Here is a 19,215-nt window from a genome sequence, read left to right as displayed (position 1 = left end):
CATACGTTATCTCTACCGTGCTCTGACAGTCAGGCTGACACTAATACTTTCGCACCCAAAATATTTTCTCTGTTGTCAATATCGATCAAGCGAAGCTACATACATATGTAGATATTTCTAGCACCTTTTTTGCATGAAACACGGAGTAAAACTATTTTAATACATGCTAAACTTTCAACACTACAAAGTTAAGCCGTATTCGATTATGTGACTTTTTTTATAGTCAACATGGCTGAACCAATGAGATTGTGAGATTTCGCTTTGTGGAGCAAGTGTGGACGTTCAAAGCGGAATCTAATGAGGTTCAGCCATGTTGACTATAAAAAAAGTCACAATCAAATACGGCTATAGAGGCTAAGCACTCATGTTATACGCGTTTGATAATATCCTGCCACTTTTCCCAGCGTGCTGTCAGAATACTTTTGTTGAGAAATTCGGAAATACGGAAAGGAGACCAAATGTAGGACTTACCCCAACTCTTGACCGATCGGCCGAACACGTCATGAGTGCTGGGATTGTAGATGGCCAACTTGAATCTCTCCCATGGCGTGTGGTTATCTTTGGGCTGACAGTACTCCCATTCATAACCAAGGCCATTTGCGTCCGGGGCCTTCTGTGTCGACGGCATCCCTAACACTGAACTCTCAACAAATAATATATCCATCACATCCAGTACTCGCTGGAGGGAAATTTCCCTTTTTCCCTCCCAGGAGTCTCGCGGAGAACAAAAATCCCACGCGTCTTTCCTTATCTGTGGCATAATTTCTCCAGTACACGTCATGAGTGCTGGGATTGTAGATGGCCAACTTGAATCTCTCCCATGGCGTGTGGTTATCTTTGGGCTGACAGTACTCCCATTCGTAACCAAGGCCATTTGCGTCCGGGGCCTTCTGTGTCGACGGCATCCCTAACACTGAACTCTCAACAAATATATCCCTCACATCCAGTACTCGCTGGAGGGAAATTTCCCTTTTTCCCTCCCAGGAGTCTCGCGGAGAACAAAAATCCCACGCCTCTTTCCTTATCTGTGGCATAATTTCTCCAGCGCCCTCTCCCTCATTTTCCTCCGTTGAATTTAGAGCGAGCAATGAGCACACTATTACGTATTCCATTCGTTATTTCGTTTTACTTCCTCTTAAGTTATACAAGGGTGTATCTTAAACTTTGATCAAAAATCTCCTTTAACTCCAGGTTCTGGAGAATCTGGAGCAATGTATAGCGAAGGCAATTCACAATATTTATTGAATATTGAAAGGCAGGTGACGAACATCACTATTAGATTACCGTCAAACATGCTCAACAAAATATGGGGACGCCAGAAAGACAATGTTCTTAAAGTCAATGCCAATTTGATACCAACTAACGAAGCATCCACTATTCGCCGAATTCTTGCTTCATTAATTCTTTCATCAAACAACTCAACTTTTCGAAGATATCTCTAGTCACTTTTTTTCTACGTTTGTCAAAAAGTAAGCAATACAATTTTGTTACGAAATGTAGTTGCGTGCTGTAAAATGTAACCTATAATTCCCTCTCTCCTATCAAACTAGTCAAATATGTACATAATTCTTGGCTTTCGTTTTACGACTTTTTATACTTTTAACCTCTATCATAAAAAACTCAGCCTTTGTCTAGTATTGGACGCAAAAGTCAAACAGAATATTCGATTTGTCCTTTGTGTCCTTGTCACTGTTAGGCCAGCCACTCAGACATCACAGACCACCGTCTGTCAGACAGTTGGAACGTGTGTGGCGGAAAAAGCTTCAGACTTTCAGACCCAGGTCTCTTGGACCGTCTGACAGACCTAGATCTGTCACTGTCAGACGGTTTGAACGTGAGTGGCGGGCCCGCGGGCACTTCTCATTACAATGTGTCATTTGCATTATTTTACCATCATCCAACAAGAACTTAATGTGCTTGGTCACCCGTCAAAATGCGCACTATACTTGACGTTGTTTAACTTGATCTGTCGCGACGCATCGAGGACAGGTACTTTCAATGTCATAGAGCCCCTGTCCCTGGTTCCTGGTTGATTCTCAGGAGCGTTTTTCTACAATAATAGGATGGAACGCATAGGAATTAATTAAAGGAGGAAGTGTGTCCAAACATAGTCGATTGAACCGTCCACCTCCACACTGCCTCGACGTTATAGATACTTACTTCTAAACTAATTTGACCAGTTTCAGAGTTTGTGGAGCAGAATCATAATCAATTCATGACACCAAGAGGATGTGACACCGATGGAAAATCATGGAAAAGAATACATTGTCACCTGTGAAAATCCACAAAGTTAAAGGTACATAATTGGTACAAAAAAGTAATTGTGGTAGATAACTGTTATTACATACATAGTCATGCCTTTTGTCAAGCTCAATGATCATTATCCTTATTCCTTCTTCATAGAAAGGTGGTGTGTATAAAACTTGAGTTTTCCTCTATCTACAAGTGTTCTTGGTAAACAAGAGCTGACAGTAGTCAATAAAATAAAATGTTCTCATATCCTCCTATACCTATCAGAACTTGTATTGATAACACTTATTTCAAAGAAACATTTTTGTGATGACATCCTAATGTGTGTGTATTTTATTATTATTTATTTATTATAATGATTTTTTTTCCATTTCCATTCAACTTATTCTGTTATTCACATAGGTAACCGTCATGAAATGGAGCAGGATACAGAATGGTGTGTTTCGTCAGGGAGCAACAACAAGAAGATGCAAACAAAGCATGCGCTGAGACAACAAGCAAGGAGACGGAAGAAGAACACCACTATAGCTGCGGGAGGTACAAGTCCAGTGGGCAATGCCATTCCTCCTACGACAACTTCGGCAGTCACCGCTGTGCCACCCCTCCCTACTCCTACACCTGTCACAGAAGGTACTACAGATGTTTGAAATCTCCAGCTTTGTAATTTTACCTGAAGAAAATAGGGTCTGATTTTCAAGTTAATGATTTTGCATTTAGATTATCTGGTTCTTTTATGTTGTATGTTGCAAATGTTGGGATCTTTGACCATTAGGCCATTTTTCCACCTGTTCTTTTATAAGTGACTTAAAACACTGGTCATATCAGTCAAAAGACTGACACCACATACTTAGTCCAAACACTTTTTCTGGCTGGACATTAAATTAAAGAAAGTGTTAAATGCTTAGTCCACTTTTTATCAAATTTGTTAAACATGTTCAGCACTGTGACCTCAGTTCAGAACACAATTTCAGGCAAAGTTTTTCTCTTCTCTTTCCCTTTAGCTCCCAGTTTTATCTGACGCATTTGCACAGCACCTGCGCTGTAGGGTGAAATCTCAATATTTGTGGTTCTTCATAATGAGAAGTAGAGAGACTCTCGTCTCCCGTTGACAATGTTACGAGTAGGTACCTACCTACTACTACTCTGCTGCTGCCTCGGATGGACAAGTGTTGAGTGATGGACAGAATTTAATTAACAAGATAACAAAGCTCTCTCATTGTTCTCCACAACCTCTTGTACAATATGTACTGGGTATTTCCATATTTTGCTCTGCCTTTCTAATTTCGTATTTGATTTATTTTATAGGTTTAGGTCACTTGAATATTTTATCATAGAGCTACACAGGTATTAGGTAGATTTGGTCCCACTTGGGTTCGGTCTTGGGTTCGGTAGAATTATTATTATTACATGTAGGTACTGACGTACCTACTTATTTCGCTACATGTCCATAATTTCGCAAGAGTCAGGATATTCTTACCTTAAAAAGTTTTGTGTAACGTTTTACATTGTCAGGTTGGCCTTCATGAAAGATGGACAGGATGAATGATAATTAGATAACGTAATATCATCAGAAGTTAAGTAGGTAGAGGTCGGTAGTAGGTACCTATGTTTATGTAGATAGAATACCTACAATAGAAGTAGGTAGGTAGGGTAGGGACGAAGATAATTAGGTATTACATGATGGGAGAAGGAACTTAGCTCTCTCATTGTTCTCCACAACCTCTTGTACAATATGTACTGGGTATTTCCATATTTTGCTCTGCCTTTCTAATTTCGTATTTGATATATTTTATAGGTTTAGGTCACTTGGATATTTTATCATAGAGCTACACAGGTATTAGGTAGATTTGGTCCCACTTGGGTTCGGTCTGATATTGTAGAATTATCATTACGTGTACTTACGTCCCTACATAATAAATATAGGTACCTTATATATATATAAAAAAAGGTACCTATTTATTTCGCTACATGTCCATAATTTCGCAAGTTTTGTGTAACATTTTACATTGTCAGGTTGACCTTCATGAAAGATGGACAGGATGAATAATAATTAGATAACGTAATATCATCAGAAGTTATGTAGGTAGAGGTAGGTAGACTTAGGTATGTAGATAGGATACCTACAATAGAAGTAGGTAGGGACGAAGATAATTAGGTATTACATAATGGGAGAAGGTACTTCCAAGATTCAAAAAAGAGAAAAGCTTCAACCTTTGCGAAAAAATTTATATAAAAAAAGTAAAAATTGAATCGATATTCACTGAGCATGTGCCCTGACGAAGTTTTGATTAGATGAAAATTCAGAGGAGCTCCGGGAATTTTTTTCCCATTATGAAATGAATTTTATTACGAAATAAACATCCCCGTGATGATTTTATTATGAACACCGAATATACTTGTATGTCACATACACGTATACCTACTACCTATGTACCTATACAACGAGACGGAATAACTCTTTAAATCTGATATTCAAACTATTTCTTAAACTATTAGCTATCCAGTATCTCCTACTGTCTACTTTTACCTTTTTCGAATGAAAGTAGGTAGGTATGCTCTATTCATTAATCTTGCTCTTTGTGGCTGTAACTGAGTTACACTGTAACTCAAACCTGTCCGTTATATGACACGTTTCGACATCAAAGCGCTAACAAACCTAATCTTATCCTCGTAAATTTTCAAAAAGGTAGGAGTTCTAAGGTAACTAGGTAAAGGTACCCATGTACCCAAGCCCCGAGCTCATTTGGACACATTATTAATGTAAGGCACATTGCATACACACTGTTATTTTTACAGGCGCTCATAGGATGACGGTAATTTTTGTACGGGACTTTCGTTTGGGAAACTTTTGATATTTTGATAGTTTACCTATGTTTTATGTAGATCTTTTCTGAGTAGTGATTAGTTTTCTTTTTGCCTAAAAGTTATTGCACCATAAAAGTCCATTATTAGTCAACTGCGATTTCGTCACAGGTTTTTATCCTGTATCCTTGATCATGACGTCACTGATATGCAAGGATGTCAAACTGCTGTGGATACTGTGCTCAGTGTACATACTGTGCGGCCATAAAATCTCAATGACCCATTTGTGTTTGAGATTTCGTTTAAAAAATATCTAATTTGACCGTTTTCAGTAAATTTATCGATAAAATCTCTAATAAATATTGATTTCAATATTAATCTTTTACCTAATAAAATGGCTATTTCGTGTTTCTTTTTACTAGTACAATAATTATACTCTTCTTTCAAAATGGTTCTCTCGAATATACTTGTATGTCAAATACACGTATACCTACTACCTATGTACCTATACAACGAGACGGAATAACTCTTTAAATCTGATATTCAAACTTTTTCTTAAACTATTAGCTATCCAGTATCTGCTATACTGTCTACTTTTACCTTTTTGGAATTAAAGTAGGTACCTAGGTATGCTCTATTCATTCATCTTGCTTTTTGTGGCTGTAACTCAAACCTGTCCATAATATGACACGTTTCGACATCAAAGCGCTAACAAACCTAATCTTATCCTCGTAAATTTTCAAAAAGGTAGGATTTCTAAGGTAACCAGGTAAAGGTACCCATCTACCGATGTACCCAAGCCCCGAGCTCATTTGGACAAATTATTAATGTAAGGCACATTGCATACACACTGTTATTTTTACAGGCGCTCATAGGATGATGGTAATTTTTGTACGGGACTTTCGTTTGGGAAACTTTTGATTTTTTGATAGTTTACCTATGTTTCATGTAGATCTTTTCTGAGTAGTTATTAGTTTTCTTTTTGCCTGAAAGTTATTGCACCATAAAAGTCCATTGTTAGTCAACTGCGATTTCGTCACAGGTTTTTATCCTCTATCCTTGATCATGACGTCACTGATATGCAAGGATGTCAAACTGCTGTGGATACTATGCTCAGTGTACATATTGTGCGGCCATAAAATCTCAATGACCCATTTGTGTTTATTTGAGATTTCCTTTAAAAAAATATCCAGGCCGTTTTCAGTAAATTTATCGATAAAATCTAGATAATACATATTGATTTTAATACTAATCTTTTACCTCTTGTTACTAGTACCTACATACTCTTCTTTCAAAATGGTTCTCCAGTATCTTTTGTGGCCACTTGTTTTGAAGAAGAGCTAGATTCCACTAGGCTTGAACCTCTGTGAAGATATGGAAATTTCGGCCATCTTGAACTTAAAATTCATTTTTTGTTTACTTCGCAAAGTCGTAAAAAGTATTCTATTTTTGATAAATAATTTAAAATTTACTAATTAATTAATTAATTACGTATTAATTAATAAAACATTATAATTATCTATAATCCTATGGTGTATAGTGATTTACTTTTTTGCACGGGAAAATTTAGTATCACCCCTCTTTTGTACACCACTTGAGTAAGTATAAGCAGAACCCATTAGTTTAGTGAACCTGAGTAAAATGTCCAATGTTTTGGGCTCAGAGATCATTAATTCATTCAAGTATTTTCTCCTGTCATGTACTTCATAGTACGTATATTATTTAGTTAATGATTGGCATTTTCACATCTCACAGAACTCCTGTAATAATTTTATCAAGGGTGGTCTCTTCGAATTCAAATTCCAAATCTACATGGACACATGACCCTAGGTTGGTTATCTTTCATTTACCTACATGGCTTGATGAGAACAGCTGTGGTGTTTTTTCTTGCTTTAGTATTAATAAGGGTCATTATGTAGCTCTAGTGTTTAATAATAATGCCCAAATTAATAATTTAATGAGTAGGTAACAGTCGAGGGATAAATTTCTGAATGCCAATCCTGCCATTTCTTACTCCTTCACCTACCTGTGTTCATCCCACTAGCAAACAATTCTTCCTAGCTGTATAATTAAATTATTCCTCTAATTCATAAACAATGCCAGTGATAATAGCACATTTAATACACAAGTTCCTAATTGATCAAGAAAGCTAAGCAATGTTGTGCATGGTTAGTATCTGAATAAGTGACCAATCTGGGCAGTATTGTACTTCGGTCTTTTTCCAGCCCCACTCAGGTTGGATGAAATTTATGTAAGGACTGATGGTTTTAATTGATAACCTGCTGCCTTTTCCAAAAATCTACACTATGTGTAAGGGTGAGGGTGATTAAGAATAGGTGATTGATTAGATACTTACTTCTAAACTAATTTGACCAGTTTCAGAGTTTGTGGAGCAGAATCATAATCAATTCATGACACCAAGAGGATGTGACACCAATGGAAAATCATGGAAAAGAATACATTGTCACCTGTGAAAATCCACAAAGTTAAAGGTACATGATTGGTACAAAAAGTAATTGTGGTAGATAACTGTTATTACATACATAGTCATGCCTTTTGTCAAACTCAATGATCATTATCCTTATTCCTTCTTCATAGAAAGGTGGTGTGTATAAAACTTGAGTTTTCCTCTATCTACAAGTGTTCTTGGTAAACAAGAGCTGACGGTAGTCAATAAAATAAAATGTTCTCATATCCTCCTATACCTATCAGGACTTGTATTGATAACAATTATTTCAAAGAAACATTTTTGTGATGACATCCTAATGTGTGTGTATTTTATTATTATTTATTTATTATAATGAAAATTTCTTTCCATTTCCATTCAACTTATTCTGTTGTTCACATAGGTAACCGTCATGAAATGGAGCAGGATACAGAATGGTGTGTTTCATCAGGGAGCAACAACAAGAAGATGCAAACGTTGTCACTGTTAGGCCAGCCACTCAGACATCACAGGCCACCGTCTGTCAGACAGTTGGAACGTGTGTGGCGGAAAAAGCTTCAGACTTTCAGACCCAGGTCTCTTGGATCGTCTGACAGACCTAGATCTGATGTCACTGTCAGACGGTTTGAACGTGAGTGGCGGGCTCGCGGGCACTATGTACCTTCTCATTACAATGTGTCATTTGCATTTACCATCATCCAACAAGAACTTAATGTGCTTGGTCACCCGTCAAAATACGCACTATACTTGACGTTGTTTAACTTGATCTGTCGCGACGCATCGAGGTCAGGTACTTTCAATGTCATAGAGCCCCCGTCCCTGGTTCCTGGTTGATTCTCAGGAGCGTTTTTCTACAATAATAGGATGGAACGCATAGGAATTAAAGGAGGAAGTGTGTCCAAACATAGTCGATTGAACCGTCCACCTCCACACTGCCTCGACATTATAGATTCACCTCGTCGATCGACGGCCGTCGACTATTTGCGGGTAGAAGGGATTGTGATTTGTGATGTACTGATGTATCTATATTGTTATTAGGAAACCAAGCCTTTGAAGAGAAGTGTTTTTCAACGTGCAGGCTGCACGATTCACGGTGCATGACTTATCCTGCACGTGGCATATAACATAATATGCTGCACGCGGTATGCACCTGTGTTGCACGCTGCACGTTACATCAGACGTGCACACTAACCTTCGGCTGAAGGAGCATTCATTTGGATATTATTATTGTTTGCCTTTGTTTCGTTATCTGAAATGAACGAAAAGAGGACTGGAGGAGAAAGTAGATTTCAAAGAAGAGGAGGGCAGATGGCAGGCGAATTGACTTTTGTGGACCGTACATCAAATTTCCATTTGGATAATTACCTAAGGGCGAGGGACCTATGATGAAAATCAAACAAATGGGGCAAGACATACGTACCTTAAAATAGGTTGAAAAGTTCATGGTACGTACCTATTCTTTTTCATTGGGTTGTGGGTGATTTATGGTGCTTCGCTATAGAAGAAAAGCGGATAAAGAAAGGCTCTCTTGATCATTACTTCTAATAATTCAGTGAAACTCATGTTTTATTTTTCCAGGATTTCATTGGGTTGTGGGTGATTTATGGTGCTTCGCTATAGAAGAAAAGCGGATAAAGAAAGGCTCTCTTGATCATTACTTCTAATAATCCAGTGAAACTCATGTTTTATTTTTCCAGGAAAAAAACATAAAGACGCAAAAGTTGGAATGGTCCACTGTATTGTAAACAATAAAACAAGTCAGAGGTAAATAAAAGGTTCCCTTCTTGTCCTTGCTGCCCTTGGACTCTTCCCCCTTATAGGAGGGTAAGAGGGACACTCTATTTCCCTGGCAGGTTTTCTTCGCCCTTTTCCGAAGGGCATAAACTAGAAAGAACGAGAACAGCATCAGGGACAAAACTATATTTCCGTCAATATTTTCCTCGCCTGGTGAAAAATCCCTCTCGGAAAAGTTCCCTTTCGCAGGCAAAGTTTTTCTCTTCTCTTTCCCTTTAGCTCCCAGTTTTATCTGACGCATTTGCACAGCACCTGCGCTGTAGGGTGAAATCTCGATATTTGTGGTTCTTCATAATGAGAAGTAGAGAGACTCTCGTATCCCGTTGACAATGTTACGAGTAGGCACAGAAGGTACTACAGATGTTTGAAATCTCCAGCTTTGTAATTTTACCTGAAGAAAATAGGGTCTGATTTTCAAGTTAATGATTTTGGATTTAGATTATCTGATTCTTTTATGTTGTATGTTGCAAATGTTGGGATCATTGACCATTAGGCCATTTTTCCACCTGGTTCTTTTATGAGTGACCAGTGTTTCACATCAGTCAAAAGACTGACACCACATACTTACTTAGTCCTAAATAATTAAAGCTGAAAAACCTGGAACACCTTTTCCTGTCGGTAGCGCGTACTCGGAATTATCTGAAACAGTGAAAGAAGAAGAAGAAGATTCTCAAGAAGAGAAAATACTCGAGACCAGTAGGTCTGATTGTATAGAAATCAAAGATGAATTCATCCCTGTAGATACGGAGGAAGTGCCAAGTCCTGAGGTGGATAATACATCTCCCAGTTACCATGACACAACTACCTGTGACAATGAGGAAGATATGTGTGATAATCAATCCTCTGCTTCCCCCTCTGAGACTCAGATAACACTTTTTCTGGCTGGACATTAAATTAAAGAAAGTGTTAAATGCTTAGTCCACTTTTTATCAAATTTGTTAAACATGTTCAGCCCTGTGACCTCAGTTCAGAACACAATTGAATGAATAGGGTGAATTCTCAGTTTGAACTTAACAATTTTTCTTTATTTTTTGCACACTAAGCAACAAGGCCAAGTGTGATGAACTGTTTTTAATTTATACAATTCTCTGATTCCGTTCTTGCAGCAATAGTTGAGCGTGGTCCTCCTCCCACCATGATGGAAGTATTGTCATCCATCCCCGGCTTCTCGTTCAAACACCGGAAACGTTCCAACAAGAAATTGTCCACCGCTGCTCAACTGGAGCAGACAAAGGAGGGATGTATTGATCTGGAAACCCCTGACTCCATTCTCGTACACACCAATCTGCGATGTCTGCTGAATCGTCACACGTTTTCTAGTCTGCCTGCCCTTTTCCAGTATAAGCTCATTCAACTCCTGCCGCAATGTGACAGGATTCCTCAGTCTGATTCCACATACAGGTACATCATATTATACCTATCATGTCTAATTTTGGAAGTCTGTAGAACACAAGCTGTTCTTATTGGGTTATACTCTTTTACCTGGATTCTTGGAAAATTCCATACCACATCAAATTGCAAAGGATCAGATACCTAGGAAATTGAACTGTGGTTTTAGGCCAGCCATTCACTATCAGGTAGACCTGACAACAGGTACACCTGATCAGGTCTACCTGATAGTGCGTGTGCTCATCAGGTAGACCTAACAGATGGACATTTTCAGATGTACCTGTTGGGTCTACCTGATAGGGAGTGGCTAGCCTTAGGCTGTTTGTGTATATACCATTCTGGAAATGCTTTTCTTATGCCAGCAGGAATCAGGATATTTACATAAAATAATTTTCATCTCTTTTTTTTTTTTTTTTTTTTTTTTTTTTTTAAGGTTGGGGGCCCCCGGTTTAAAAACAGGGTTTTTTCCCCGGGCCATGCTTTAGAGTGGCCAGGAGAGACTTTTCGGAAGGCAGGAGTTCACACCTGGAGAACCACACAGGAAGTTAAGACAGGGATGGGAGAAGGGAAAAAGACCCGATTAGATCCTGCCGAAGGCCAAAGCTTTCTGTTGATTCTGCTCGGGAAATCTGCTCGGACAGAATTCAAACCCACAATTTCCAAGTTGGGTCAATCCTCTGGACCACCCAGCCAGAGGGGCAAGAAAACTACTCATTGTGTACTTATTAAGTAAAGTCAATGTTGTTGCTTCTACCAGCCTAGTTAGCCTGGAGGGTAGCGTGCCTTGTAAGTGCTAGGTCCCGAGTTCGATTCCCGTCCCCATCTGGACTTTATCCCATACAGACAATGTTCGTTCTCGGAACGGCGGGCTTTCTCCTATCCTATCCTCTCTTTGATTTTGGGAACATAAGACGTCAGTAGTGACTGTTCCCTCTGTCAAACCTCTTATAAAATTATTTTTAATGAAACGGTTAACGTGTTAGACATTGGATCTGGAGGTTAGGGGTTCTAGTCCAAGTCAAGTCATAAAACTTATCCAAGTGTAATAATTGGTGAACCATATTTGTGACAAGCACACTTAACACAATCAAAAATTTCTCCTACATTACATTGAAACGGGGGTCTTTTCTGACGAAATTCCTGTGTGTGGAGTCCAGTAGGTATGTAGGACTATTTCACCCCATTCTTCTTTATTTCACTCTTCACCTTCAAACATTGGTGTCTCTCTTTTTTTTTCACCTCTTAATAATGAAATGTTGATTTCACGTTTTTCAGCTCAAACATTTCGAACCGATCTGGGGTGAAACGAACGAGTCTCGGAATAACACAAGTACCTCGCTCGCCTCATCCAGAACTTCAAGTAGAACATCAGCTGATCACATCTCCCCCTCCCCTCTCCCTCCCCCTCCACCCCGGCTGAGAACAGTAGGAGCGGTCACCCGGGCTATCACCTCGTACCGGGAGAAGCGAGAAGTAGTGGAGAAACCCAGCCAGGGATGTGGTGCTAGCAAGCGTAGTCGACAAGGTAAGAATCCTACAGTAGGAGCGGTAACCCGGGCTATCACCTCATACCGCGAGAAGTAGTGGAGAAACCCAGCCAGGGATGTGGTGCTAGCAAACGTAGTCGACAAGGTAAGAATCCTTTTTAATTTGATAATTATTTATTTCTGGTTGTTTCAGATCCACTGTTAGGAACCAAGTCCGAATCCAAACTGAGGCCTTCAAAATCTAGTAGTAGTAAATCTCAGGACAATAGTCATCTAGCCAAACCTGATAGTGGTGTATCCAAGGCAAAACAAAAGAAACAATCAAACCATAGAGATCTGCGGAACAAACATCTGAGGAACTCTGCCAGTAACTCTGCCAAGAGAGAAACTAGAACTAGTGATAGGAAATGTTCTAAAGAAACAAAAACTCTGAGTGAACGCGTTTCATCGCGACCTAAGAGAAGAGTAGTGATGCGACAAGAGGCAAGTAAGAGACGTAGATATGAAGAGGATGAAAGTTCTGAGTCTTGTGATAAAATCATTGATGTATTGGATGAAGATGAAATACCTGTAGAAGATGAACAGATTCTAGAGGATAACTTTGTCAAATGTGATGTGGAGACTGATCCATTGAGTCAGACAGCAGATCCTCTCAGTCAAACTGATCTAGAAGTTGATCCCTTGAGTCAGCCTGACCTTGAAATAGACCCTCTGAGTAATCCTCCAGATGAAAAGCTATTGGATAACGAAGATGATGTATCCCTACATCTAGATGAATCTACCAATCAGAGTGCAGCAGATGAGGTGGATAGCATTCTCTGTAGTGAAGTAATCCTCCAGATGAAAAGCTATTGGATAACGAAGATGATGTATCCCTACATCTAGATGAATCTACCAATCAGAGTGCAGCAGATGAAGTGGATAGCATTCTATGTAGTGAGCAGAAATGTTTCATCAATGATATAGAAGATAGTACACAATCCTCAGAAAATAATTTCCAACCTCAACCAGTTGTTAGTAGTAGCCCTGTGAACTCACCTCAGAAATGTAATACCCCCGCCAATAACAATAATAACAATGTTGTGTTATCTCAGTGTAAGCTGAAAGAAGATGAACCAGAAACCTTCACCAAACAAGACAATAAGACTGAACTTGTATCTGTTGCAACTTGTAGCAGTGAAACAGCAGATGCGACCAAACAAGATAATCTCACGCCACAGGAGGAAACTCCTATTGGAACTAAAAATAATCAAACAACTAAACATTGTTCTCCACCACAGACATCTAGTGAAAAACAAGAAATGGAGGAACAAATCAAGGTCGCAGAAACTAAATCATCATGTGAAGAGTTAGAAAGTCTTGTTGATGAGTCAGTAGATACCAGTGTATCTAACGAGTCTTGTCCCAATGTAGCAACATCAACTGAAGAATATATCCTACCTAACGTAGAACGTGAAGAATGTCCCATCAAACCTGAGGAAGCGTCTTCGACCCTCAATGAAACACCAAACACACTTGCTGAAGAGCCTCAAGTGATATCTGAAACTCATGATGCATCTAACAATGAACATGAAGTCTCAGCTTCTCCCAGTAAAAGTGTTGCATCTACCAGTGAAGACCAAAGGTTTCACTGGTCCTAATAATGATGTGCCTGCCAATAAAGATAAAGAGATTCCAAGAACCCTGATCTTGTGGCGTGTGATGTTCCATCTGCTAGTGAAAGATACAGAGTTAACTGGTTTTAGCATTGATATTAGCATCTACAAGCTGAAGACCAAAGACTTGCGCCGATCTTAGCGGTGACACAGAAGAACTAATATACCAGAATGTGATAGAGACTGGAGAAGCAAGCCCTAGTCTTGGATGAAGTTAGCTGACCACGGAATCTAATGCTGTGAATGGAAGGTTTTTTATCCAAGGACACTTGAAATTCAGTAAGTAGTGAAATTGAACATGCCTGAAGGCAAAAAGAAGAATTAGACAGCCAGAGCTGAGACAAGTGATACCAAAGAATCTAGTGAAACATTTTCTAGACAATCCAACGATCTCATCACAACAAGTAGAAACCAATCCACCTTCACTAGAGATCCTACCACCAGAGTCTCATGATGAATATCTCAGCCAACACGAGTGAGGAAATAATTAAAGCTGAAAAACCTGGAACACCTTTTCCTGTCGGTAGCGCGTACTCGGAATTATCTGAAACAGTGAAAGAAGAAGAAGATTCTCAAGAAGAGAAAATACTCGAGACCAGTAGGTCTGATTGTATAGAAATCAAAGATGAATTCATCCCTGTAGATACGGAGGAAGTGCCAAGTCCTGAGGTGGATAATACATCTCCCAGTTACCATGACACAACTACCTGTGACAATGAGGAAGATATGTGTGATAATCAATCCTCTGCTTCCCCCTCGACTCGGATCTATCAATATTCATCACTAAGTGATAACCAGAGCCTCAAGCCTGAGCCAGGTTTAGATCTAGAGTCAGGAGATTCTTCAAGTATTCCAGCACCCAGCGATCAGCAAGGAGAATCTATTAGTTCTGAAATATCAGAGCAACACTATTTGCAGACAAACTCCACTTTGATTGAATCTCAAGTAGCTTCTAGTTCTCAGCTTAGCAACACCTACCAAGACACGGATAATCAACTGGAAGATGAGACTACTGAGAGTGCTGGTATCCAATATAACAATGTTCGGCTCGTAACTCCATGCCCACCTGTATCCCTCAGCTCTACCACCCAACCCATGGCTCCAAGTCAATTTGTTCATCCATCTTCTATTCGATCAGATCCTGTAGAAACGTTTCAAGCTTCTGCTCCTCAGCCACTCAGTAACTTCCAGTTTCAACCCTCCCCTGCACCTCTAGCACAACTACCACCATCTCAACCTATGCCCCTGTTCCCTGGCCAGTCACAGCAGCCCTTTCTTCAAGTACCCCCATCCGGGGATATAAAACTACCTATTAGCTCCTGGACACATATACCGGTAAGTACATGAGATGAATTTTGAATAATCTAATGCTTTAACTACTCGATCCTCTAAATTATTAATCTTTTAGTGTAAACACTGGACTAGGTGGACAAGGGCAAATAAAGCATTTTCTCACATTAAAAAGAAAAAAAAAACTTCATTGTGTCTTTTATCTGCCAGTCCCAACTGTAACTGTTGCTTCACTGGGGTACAACCTTGTACATTAAATGAAAAAATCAGGATCCATAGCTTATAATTTACAATATGGCTCAAGAATTTCTTAATAAATGTCAACTTTTGTTCACAAGAAGAGAAAATTTATAACCTCCTTTAAATAATTTCAGATGATGGTTCAGAAAGATAGCACCGGTGTTCCTATGATGTCTTTACAAGAGATGCAAGGATCTAGCATGGATAGCAGCCAAGTGAAGCTGGAAGTTGAAGGTAAATATCATTTTGTCCTCTACTAATTTATTGACCGAACGTAGTGAAGGTCTACGTTTTAACTCGACCGTTTTGCGTTTGGTTTGGATGGATGTTTGTTTGTTCTGCTATAACTCGCGATTGTCTGGATGAAATTTGGTACAGATTCATTGACATTGACAAGTACTTATTCACCTTGTTTATATTTTCAGTAACAGTGGCACCGGATAATCTAGGAGACAATAATGGCGGAGTCACATCCAATGTACTGCCCCAACCAGTCCCAGTGGAAAGTAGTGGACCTGTGTCATCCAATGTACTAGCCCAGTCACACCTTGTTTATATTTTCAGTAACAGTGGCACCGGATAATCTAGGAGACAATAATGGCGGAGTCACATCCAATGTACTGCCCCAACCAATCCCAGTGGAAAGTAGTGGACCTGTGTCATCCAATGTACTAGCCCAGTCCTCAGTAGCTGCCATGGTATCTTCTACCCCGTACATCTCTAGTGTTACCACGAGACCTACCACTAGTTTAACCAGTGGCAAACCTCAGACTAAGGTAATACTCGTGACAATCAAAAATCAAATCGTGAATTTATTTGTGGTAAAGCAGAGCCTTTTCACACCTTTTTGTGGATATCACAGCATTTACTAAGTGCTTCCTTTGGAATCAATATCCATCTTTCAATAATCTTTTTACACTGGTAATGCCGCCACTGGTCGCTACTCGATCAAAGTACTCAATTGTCCTCACGAGGCTGAGTGCACCCCGAACTCTAAGCACAGAGTCATAAAAACTTCGAACCCCGGGTCCTCCGTGCAAGCCTAGTGTGATACCCACTCAGCCACGGAGGTTGCTCTAGAAATAGAAAATATTTATTGAATAAAACTTGATGTAAATTGTTTCTCTTTGATTTCAGACAACCGCGGGTCGCAGTTCACGCAATGTTTCTAACAAACCTCCCCCTGGGGCTGTCAACCTCGAGCGGAGCTATCAGATATGTCAAGCTGTCATTCAGAATAGTCCTAACCGAGATCAGCTCAAATGTCAATTAAAACCTCCTCCTGCTCTGTTGGCTGGCAATAAGGAACCTCCTCCACCGTAAGTTCCTGTTGCGATTGCGGATTACCCACTAGAATAGAATATACCTTGTTTGTCCTGCCCGAATAGGACTGAAAAGTCCCTTTACTCCAGCAGTCTAAACAAAGTCTCGTATATTTGATGGGTTAATAATAATAATACATGCATCAGTAAACAGTTCAAAAGAAAAGACCTTGCTTAACATATAAAGGGGAGGGGGAAATTTTGTTTTTGTTGTGAGGTTCTTTGATTCCGTGAAACGAAAGGTTCTTTGAAAGTTCTTTCTTTAGTTCCTCTCGCCGTTTTGGAGGGCTACTTAATGTTCCGATATTCATTGCTATAACTTGGAAAAAGCTCAGAAGGAGTTCGCGGTTCTCACGACTTTGCCTTAGCCTCAGGTTGCTCAAACTTTAGAGATTATGTACATCAAAAGTGTCTCTGGGCCGGGTTTGAAGAAATGTACAGTTCGATCGCAATTTAAGATCAAATTTTCGGAAAGGCTCAAAAAGAGTCTCTGGATTTCGACCCAAGTAGCTGAAACTTAACATAGAGATTGGATTAATTATGTAGATGAAAAGTGTCCTTGGGCCGGATTTCCAGAAGGTACGTTTTGACCCTTATTCAGGGCCAAAGTTCTGCTATTTAAGTAAGCCTATACTTTAGGAAAAGCTCAAAATTAGTTTGCGGTTCTCAGAATTCTTTTACCTATCTCCTTTCAGAACATGGACAAAGGCCACGGCTGCCACCAAACTGAAGACGAAGTCAAGACAGCAAAGTACTAGTCCTCCTGTAATGGTCAAGCATGTTCTATCTGCCCAGGGCATTCCTGTTACCATGGCCATGTTATCCTCGACTCATGCTGAGGTAAGTAATATTATTTGCCGTGAGTTTCATAAGATTTTTTTTTTTTTTTTTTTCGAATGTCCTGTAGGCAATGACATTGTAATTTAAATGGAGTGTTTTCACTACACACGACACGGTTCTTTTACCGAACGACAAGTGAGGACGTCTCGCAAGTCCAAGTTTTAACTCGACATTTTTTAGCTAAATCCCCTTTGAGCTTTCATTTCCTTTCAGTTTGTCTGTCTGCCTTTTTGTATGTTTATTTATTTCACCATAACATTCGAACGGTTTTTAGATTTCGATTTCGGTCGATTGTAGTGTAGACGCACCTTTATCAATTTAAATGGTAGTCGATTGTGTCATTTCATACCGTAACGAAAGTCAATCACACGTCCTAATCCATCATTTGTTTCCCCCCAGGCTACCGAGAACACGAGCGCCAGTAGTAACTTAGGCCAGTACATGCTCGTACAGAAAGGTCTCCGCCGGTCATCCTCGGCACCTCCCGGGAACAACAAGGTCCCTCCCGTCTCCGGAGGCAGAGTAGGTCGGCCCGCCAGTGTAGGCCTTCAGCACAAGCACCCGCTCCGTGCTAATAGCGACTGCGCGTGCAATCTAAACGCTATGGTGTCGTGTGTAAAGTGTGGCGCGTTCTGTCATGATGATTGTATATCTCCGTCCAACCTGTGCAGTGTCTGTGTCATCAGGTAGGTACCTCCTGGGTAGACTCTTCAAGTCTGAAAATACCACTATACGTAGGTACTATACATCGAGGCCCTCCATCTGGGTAGAGTCCGATAGTCGACTCTTCGTCATCAGGTAGGTACCTCCTGGGTAGACTCTTCAAGTCTGAAAATACCACTATACGTAGGTACTATGCATCGAGGCCCTCCGTCTGGGTAGAGTCCGATAGTCGACTCTTGAAGTAAAATGTCACGCATCGAGGCATAAATCATACACGAAAAGCCCACTCCAAGGCTTAGGCCAGCCCTTCACTATCAGGTATACCTATACCTGACACCTGATGAGCACACACACTATCAGGTACGACTGAAAAGGTCCGAATGTCAGGTCTACCTGATACCTGATCAGGTCTACCTGATACCTGATCAGGTCTACCTGATACCTGATCAGGTCTACCTGATAGTGAGTGGCTGGCCTTTGGTGTACGGGCAAATATTCCTAAAGGATATCTTGAGCTTTTATGAATCTACACCATTTTTCGGGAGTTGCTAAATGCGATTTTTGTCCATTGGTCGGGCCTCAAAGCCATACAGGCAAATGCGATTTTCAATGGCCCTTTAATTTTTTGATCGTCTCCTTTTTGGGAAATCTACGAGAGAGGTACATGAGTGTTCTGCAGAAGTTAATCCTGGCAGGCAAATGTTTAGTGGATATTGACATTCCCAATGGTCGTGGGGATGACAGTGGACCTCCCATGGATACGTGAGTTGATATCCTTTCCAGAGCTTTTTTTTTTAATCAGTACACACTTAAAGGAAATGGTCCTTCTACCATTGTAATGTAGGCAAGTAAAATGTCACGCATCGAGGCATAAATCATACACGAAAAGCCCACTCCAAGGCTTAGGCCAGCCCTTCACTATCAGGTATACCTGACACCTGATGAGCACACACACTATCAGGTACGGCTGAAAAGGGCCGAATGTCAGGTCTACCTGATAGTGAGTGGATTTTCAATGGCTCCTTTAATTTTTTGAT

General features: G+C 40.1%; 2 protein-coding genes and 1 long non-coding RNA gene across 3 annotated transcripts in view; 2 read left to right on the top strand and 1 right to left on the bottom strand.

The window, feature by feature from the left end:
* The window catches only part of LOC103510315 (sodium/potassium-transporting ATPase subunit beta-2-like), a 28,029-nt gene extending 27,401 nt beyond the window's left edge, over positions 1 to 628 (bottom strand). The window contains exon 1 of the mRNA XM_026824390.1: positions 472 to 628. Coding sequence (XP_026680191.1) covers positions 472 to 628 — 157 coding nt within the window. The remainder of the gene's footprint in view (positions 1 to 471) is intronic.
* A 1,552-nt stretch (positions 629 to 2,180) lies between these two features.
* LOC103510314 (polycomb protein Asx) lies at positions 2,181 to 18,486 on the top strand. Its single transcript, XM_026824393.1, has 14 exons — positions 2,181 to 2,296; positions 2,653 to 2,880; positions 10,399 to 10,730; positions 11,957 to 12,206; positions 12,362 to 12,895; positions 13,009 to 13,792; positions 14,255 to 15,158; positions 15,488 to 15,587; positions 15,779 to 15,859; positions 15,918 to 16,129; positions 16,491 to 16,672; positions 17,371 to 17,515; positions 17,915 to 18,201; positions 18,314 to 18,486. Exons 1-14 carry the CDS (start codon positions 2,251 to 2,253, stop codon positions 18,315 to 18,317), a joined length of 4,089 nt encoding a protein of 1,362 aa, XP_026680194.1. The 5' UTR covers positions 2,181 to 2,250; the 3' UTR covers positions 18,318 to 18,486.
* LOC108252523 lies at positions 6,497 to 7,975 on the top strand. Its single transcript, XR_001809535.2, has 3 exons — positions 6,497 to 6,650; positions 7,429 to 7,544; positions 7,902 to 7,975. It is a non-coding gene; the product is annotated as an uncharacterized LOC108252523 (long non-coding RNA).
* Positions 18,487 to 19,215: the final 729 nt, after the last annotated feature.

The sequence above is a fragment of the Diaphorina citri genome, unplaced genomic scaffold, assembly GCF_000475195.1.
Source record: "Diaphorina citri unplaced genomic scaffold, Diaci psyllid genome assembly version 1.1 scaffold582, whole genome shotgun sequence".
Lineage (NCBI taxonomy): Eukaryota > Metazoa > Arthropoda > Insecta > Hemiptera > Psyllidae > Diaphorina > Diaphorina citri.
Note: the sequence above shows the minus strand (reverse complement) of the source record. Positions and strands in the feature narration are given on the sequence as shown.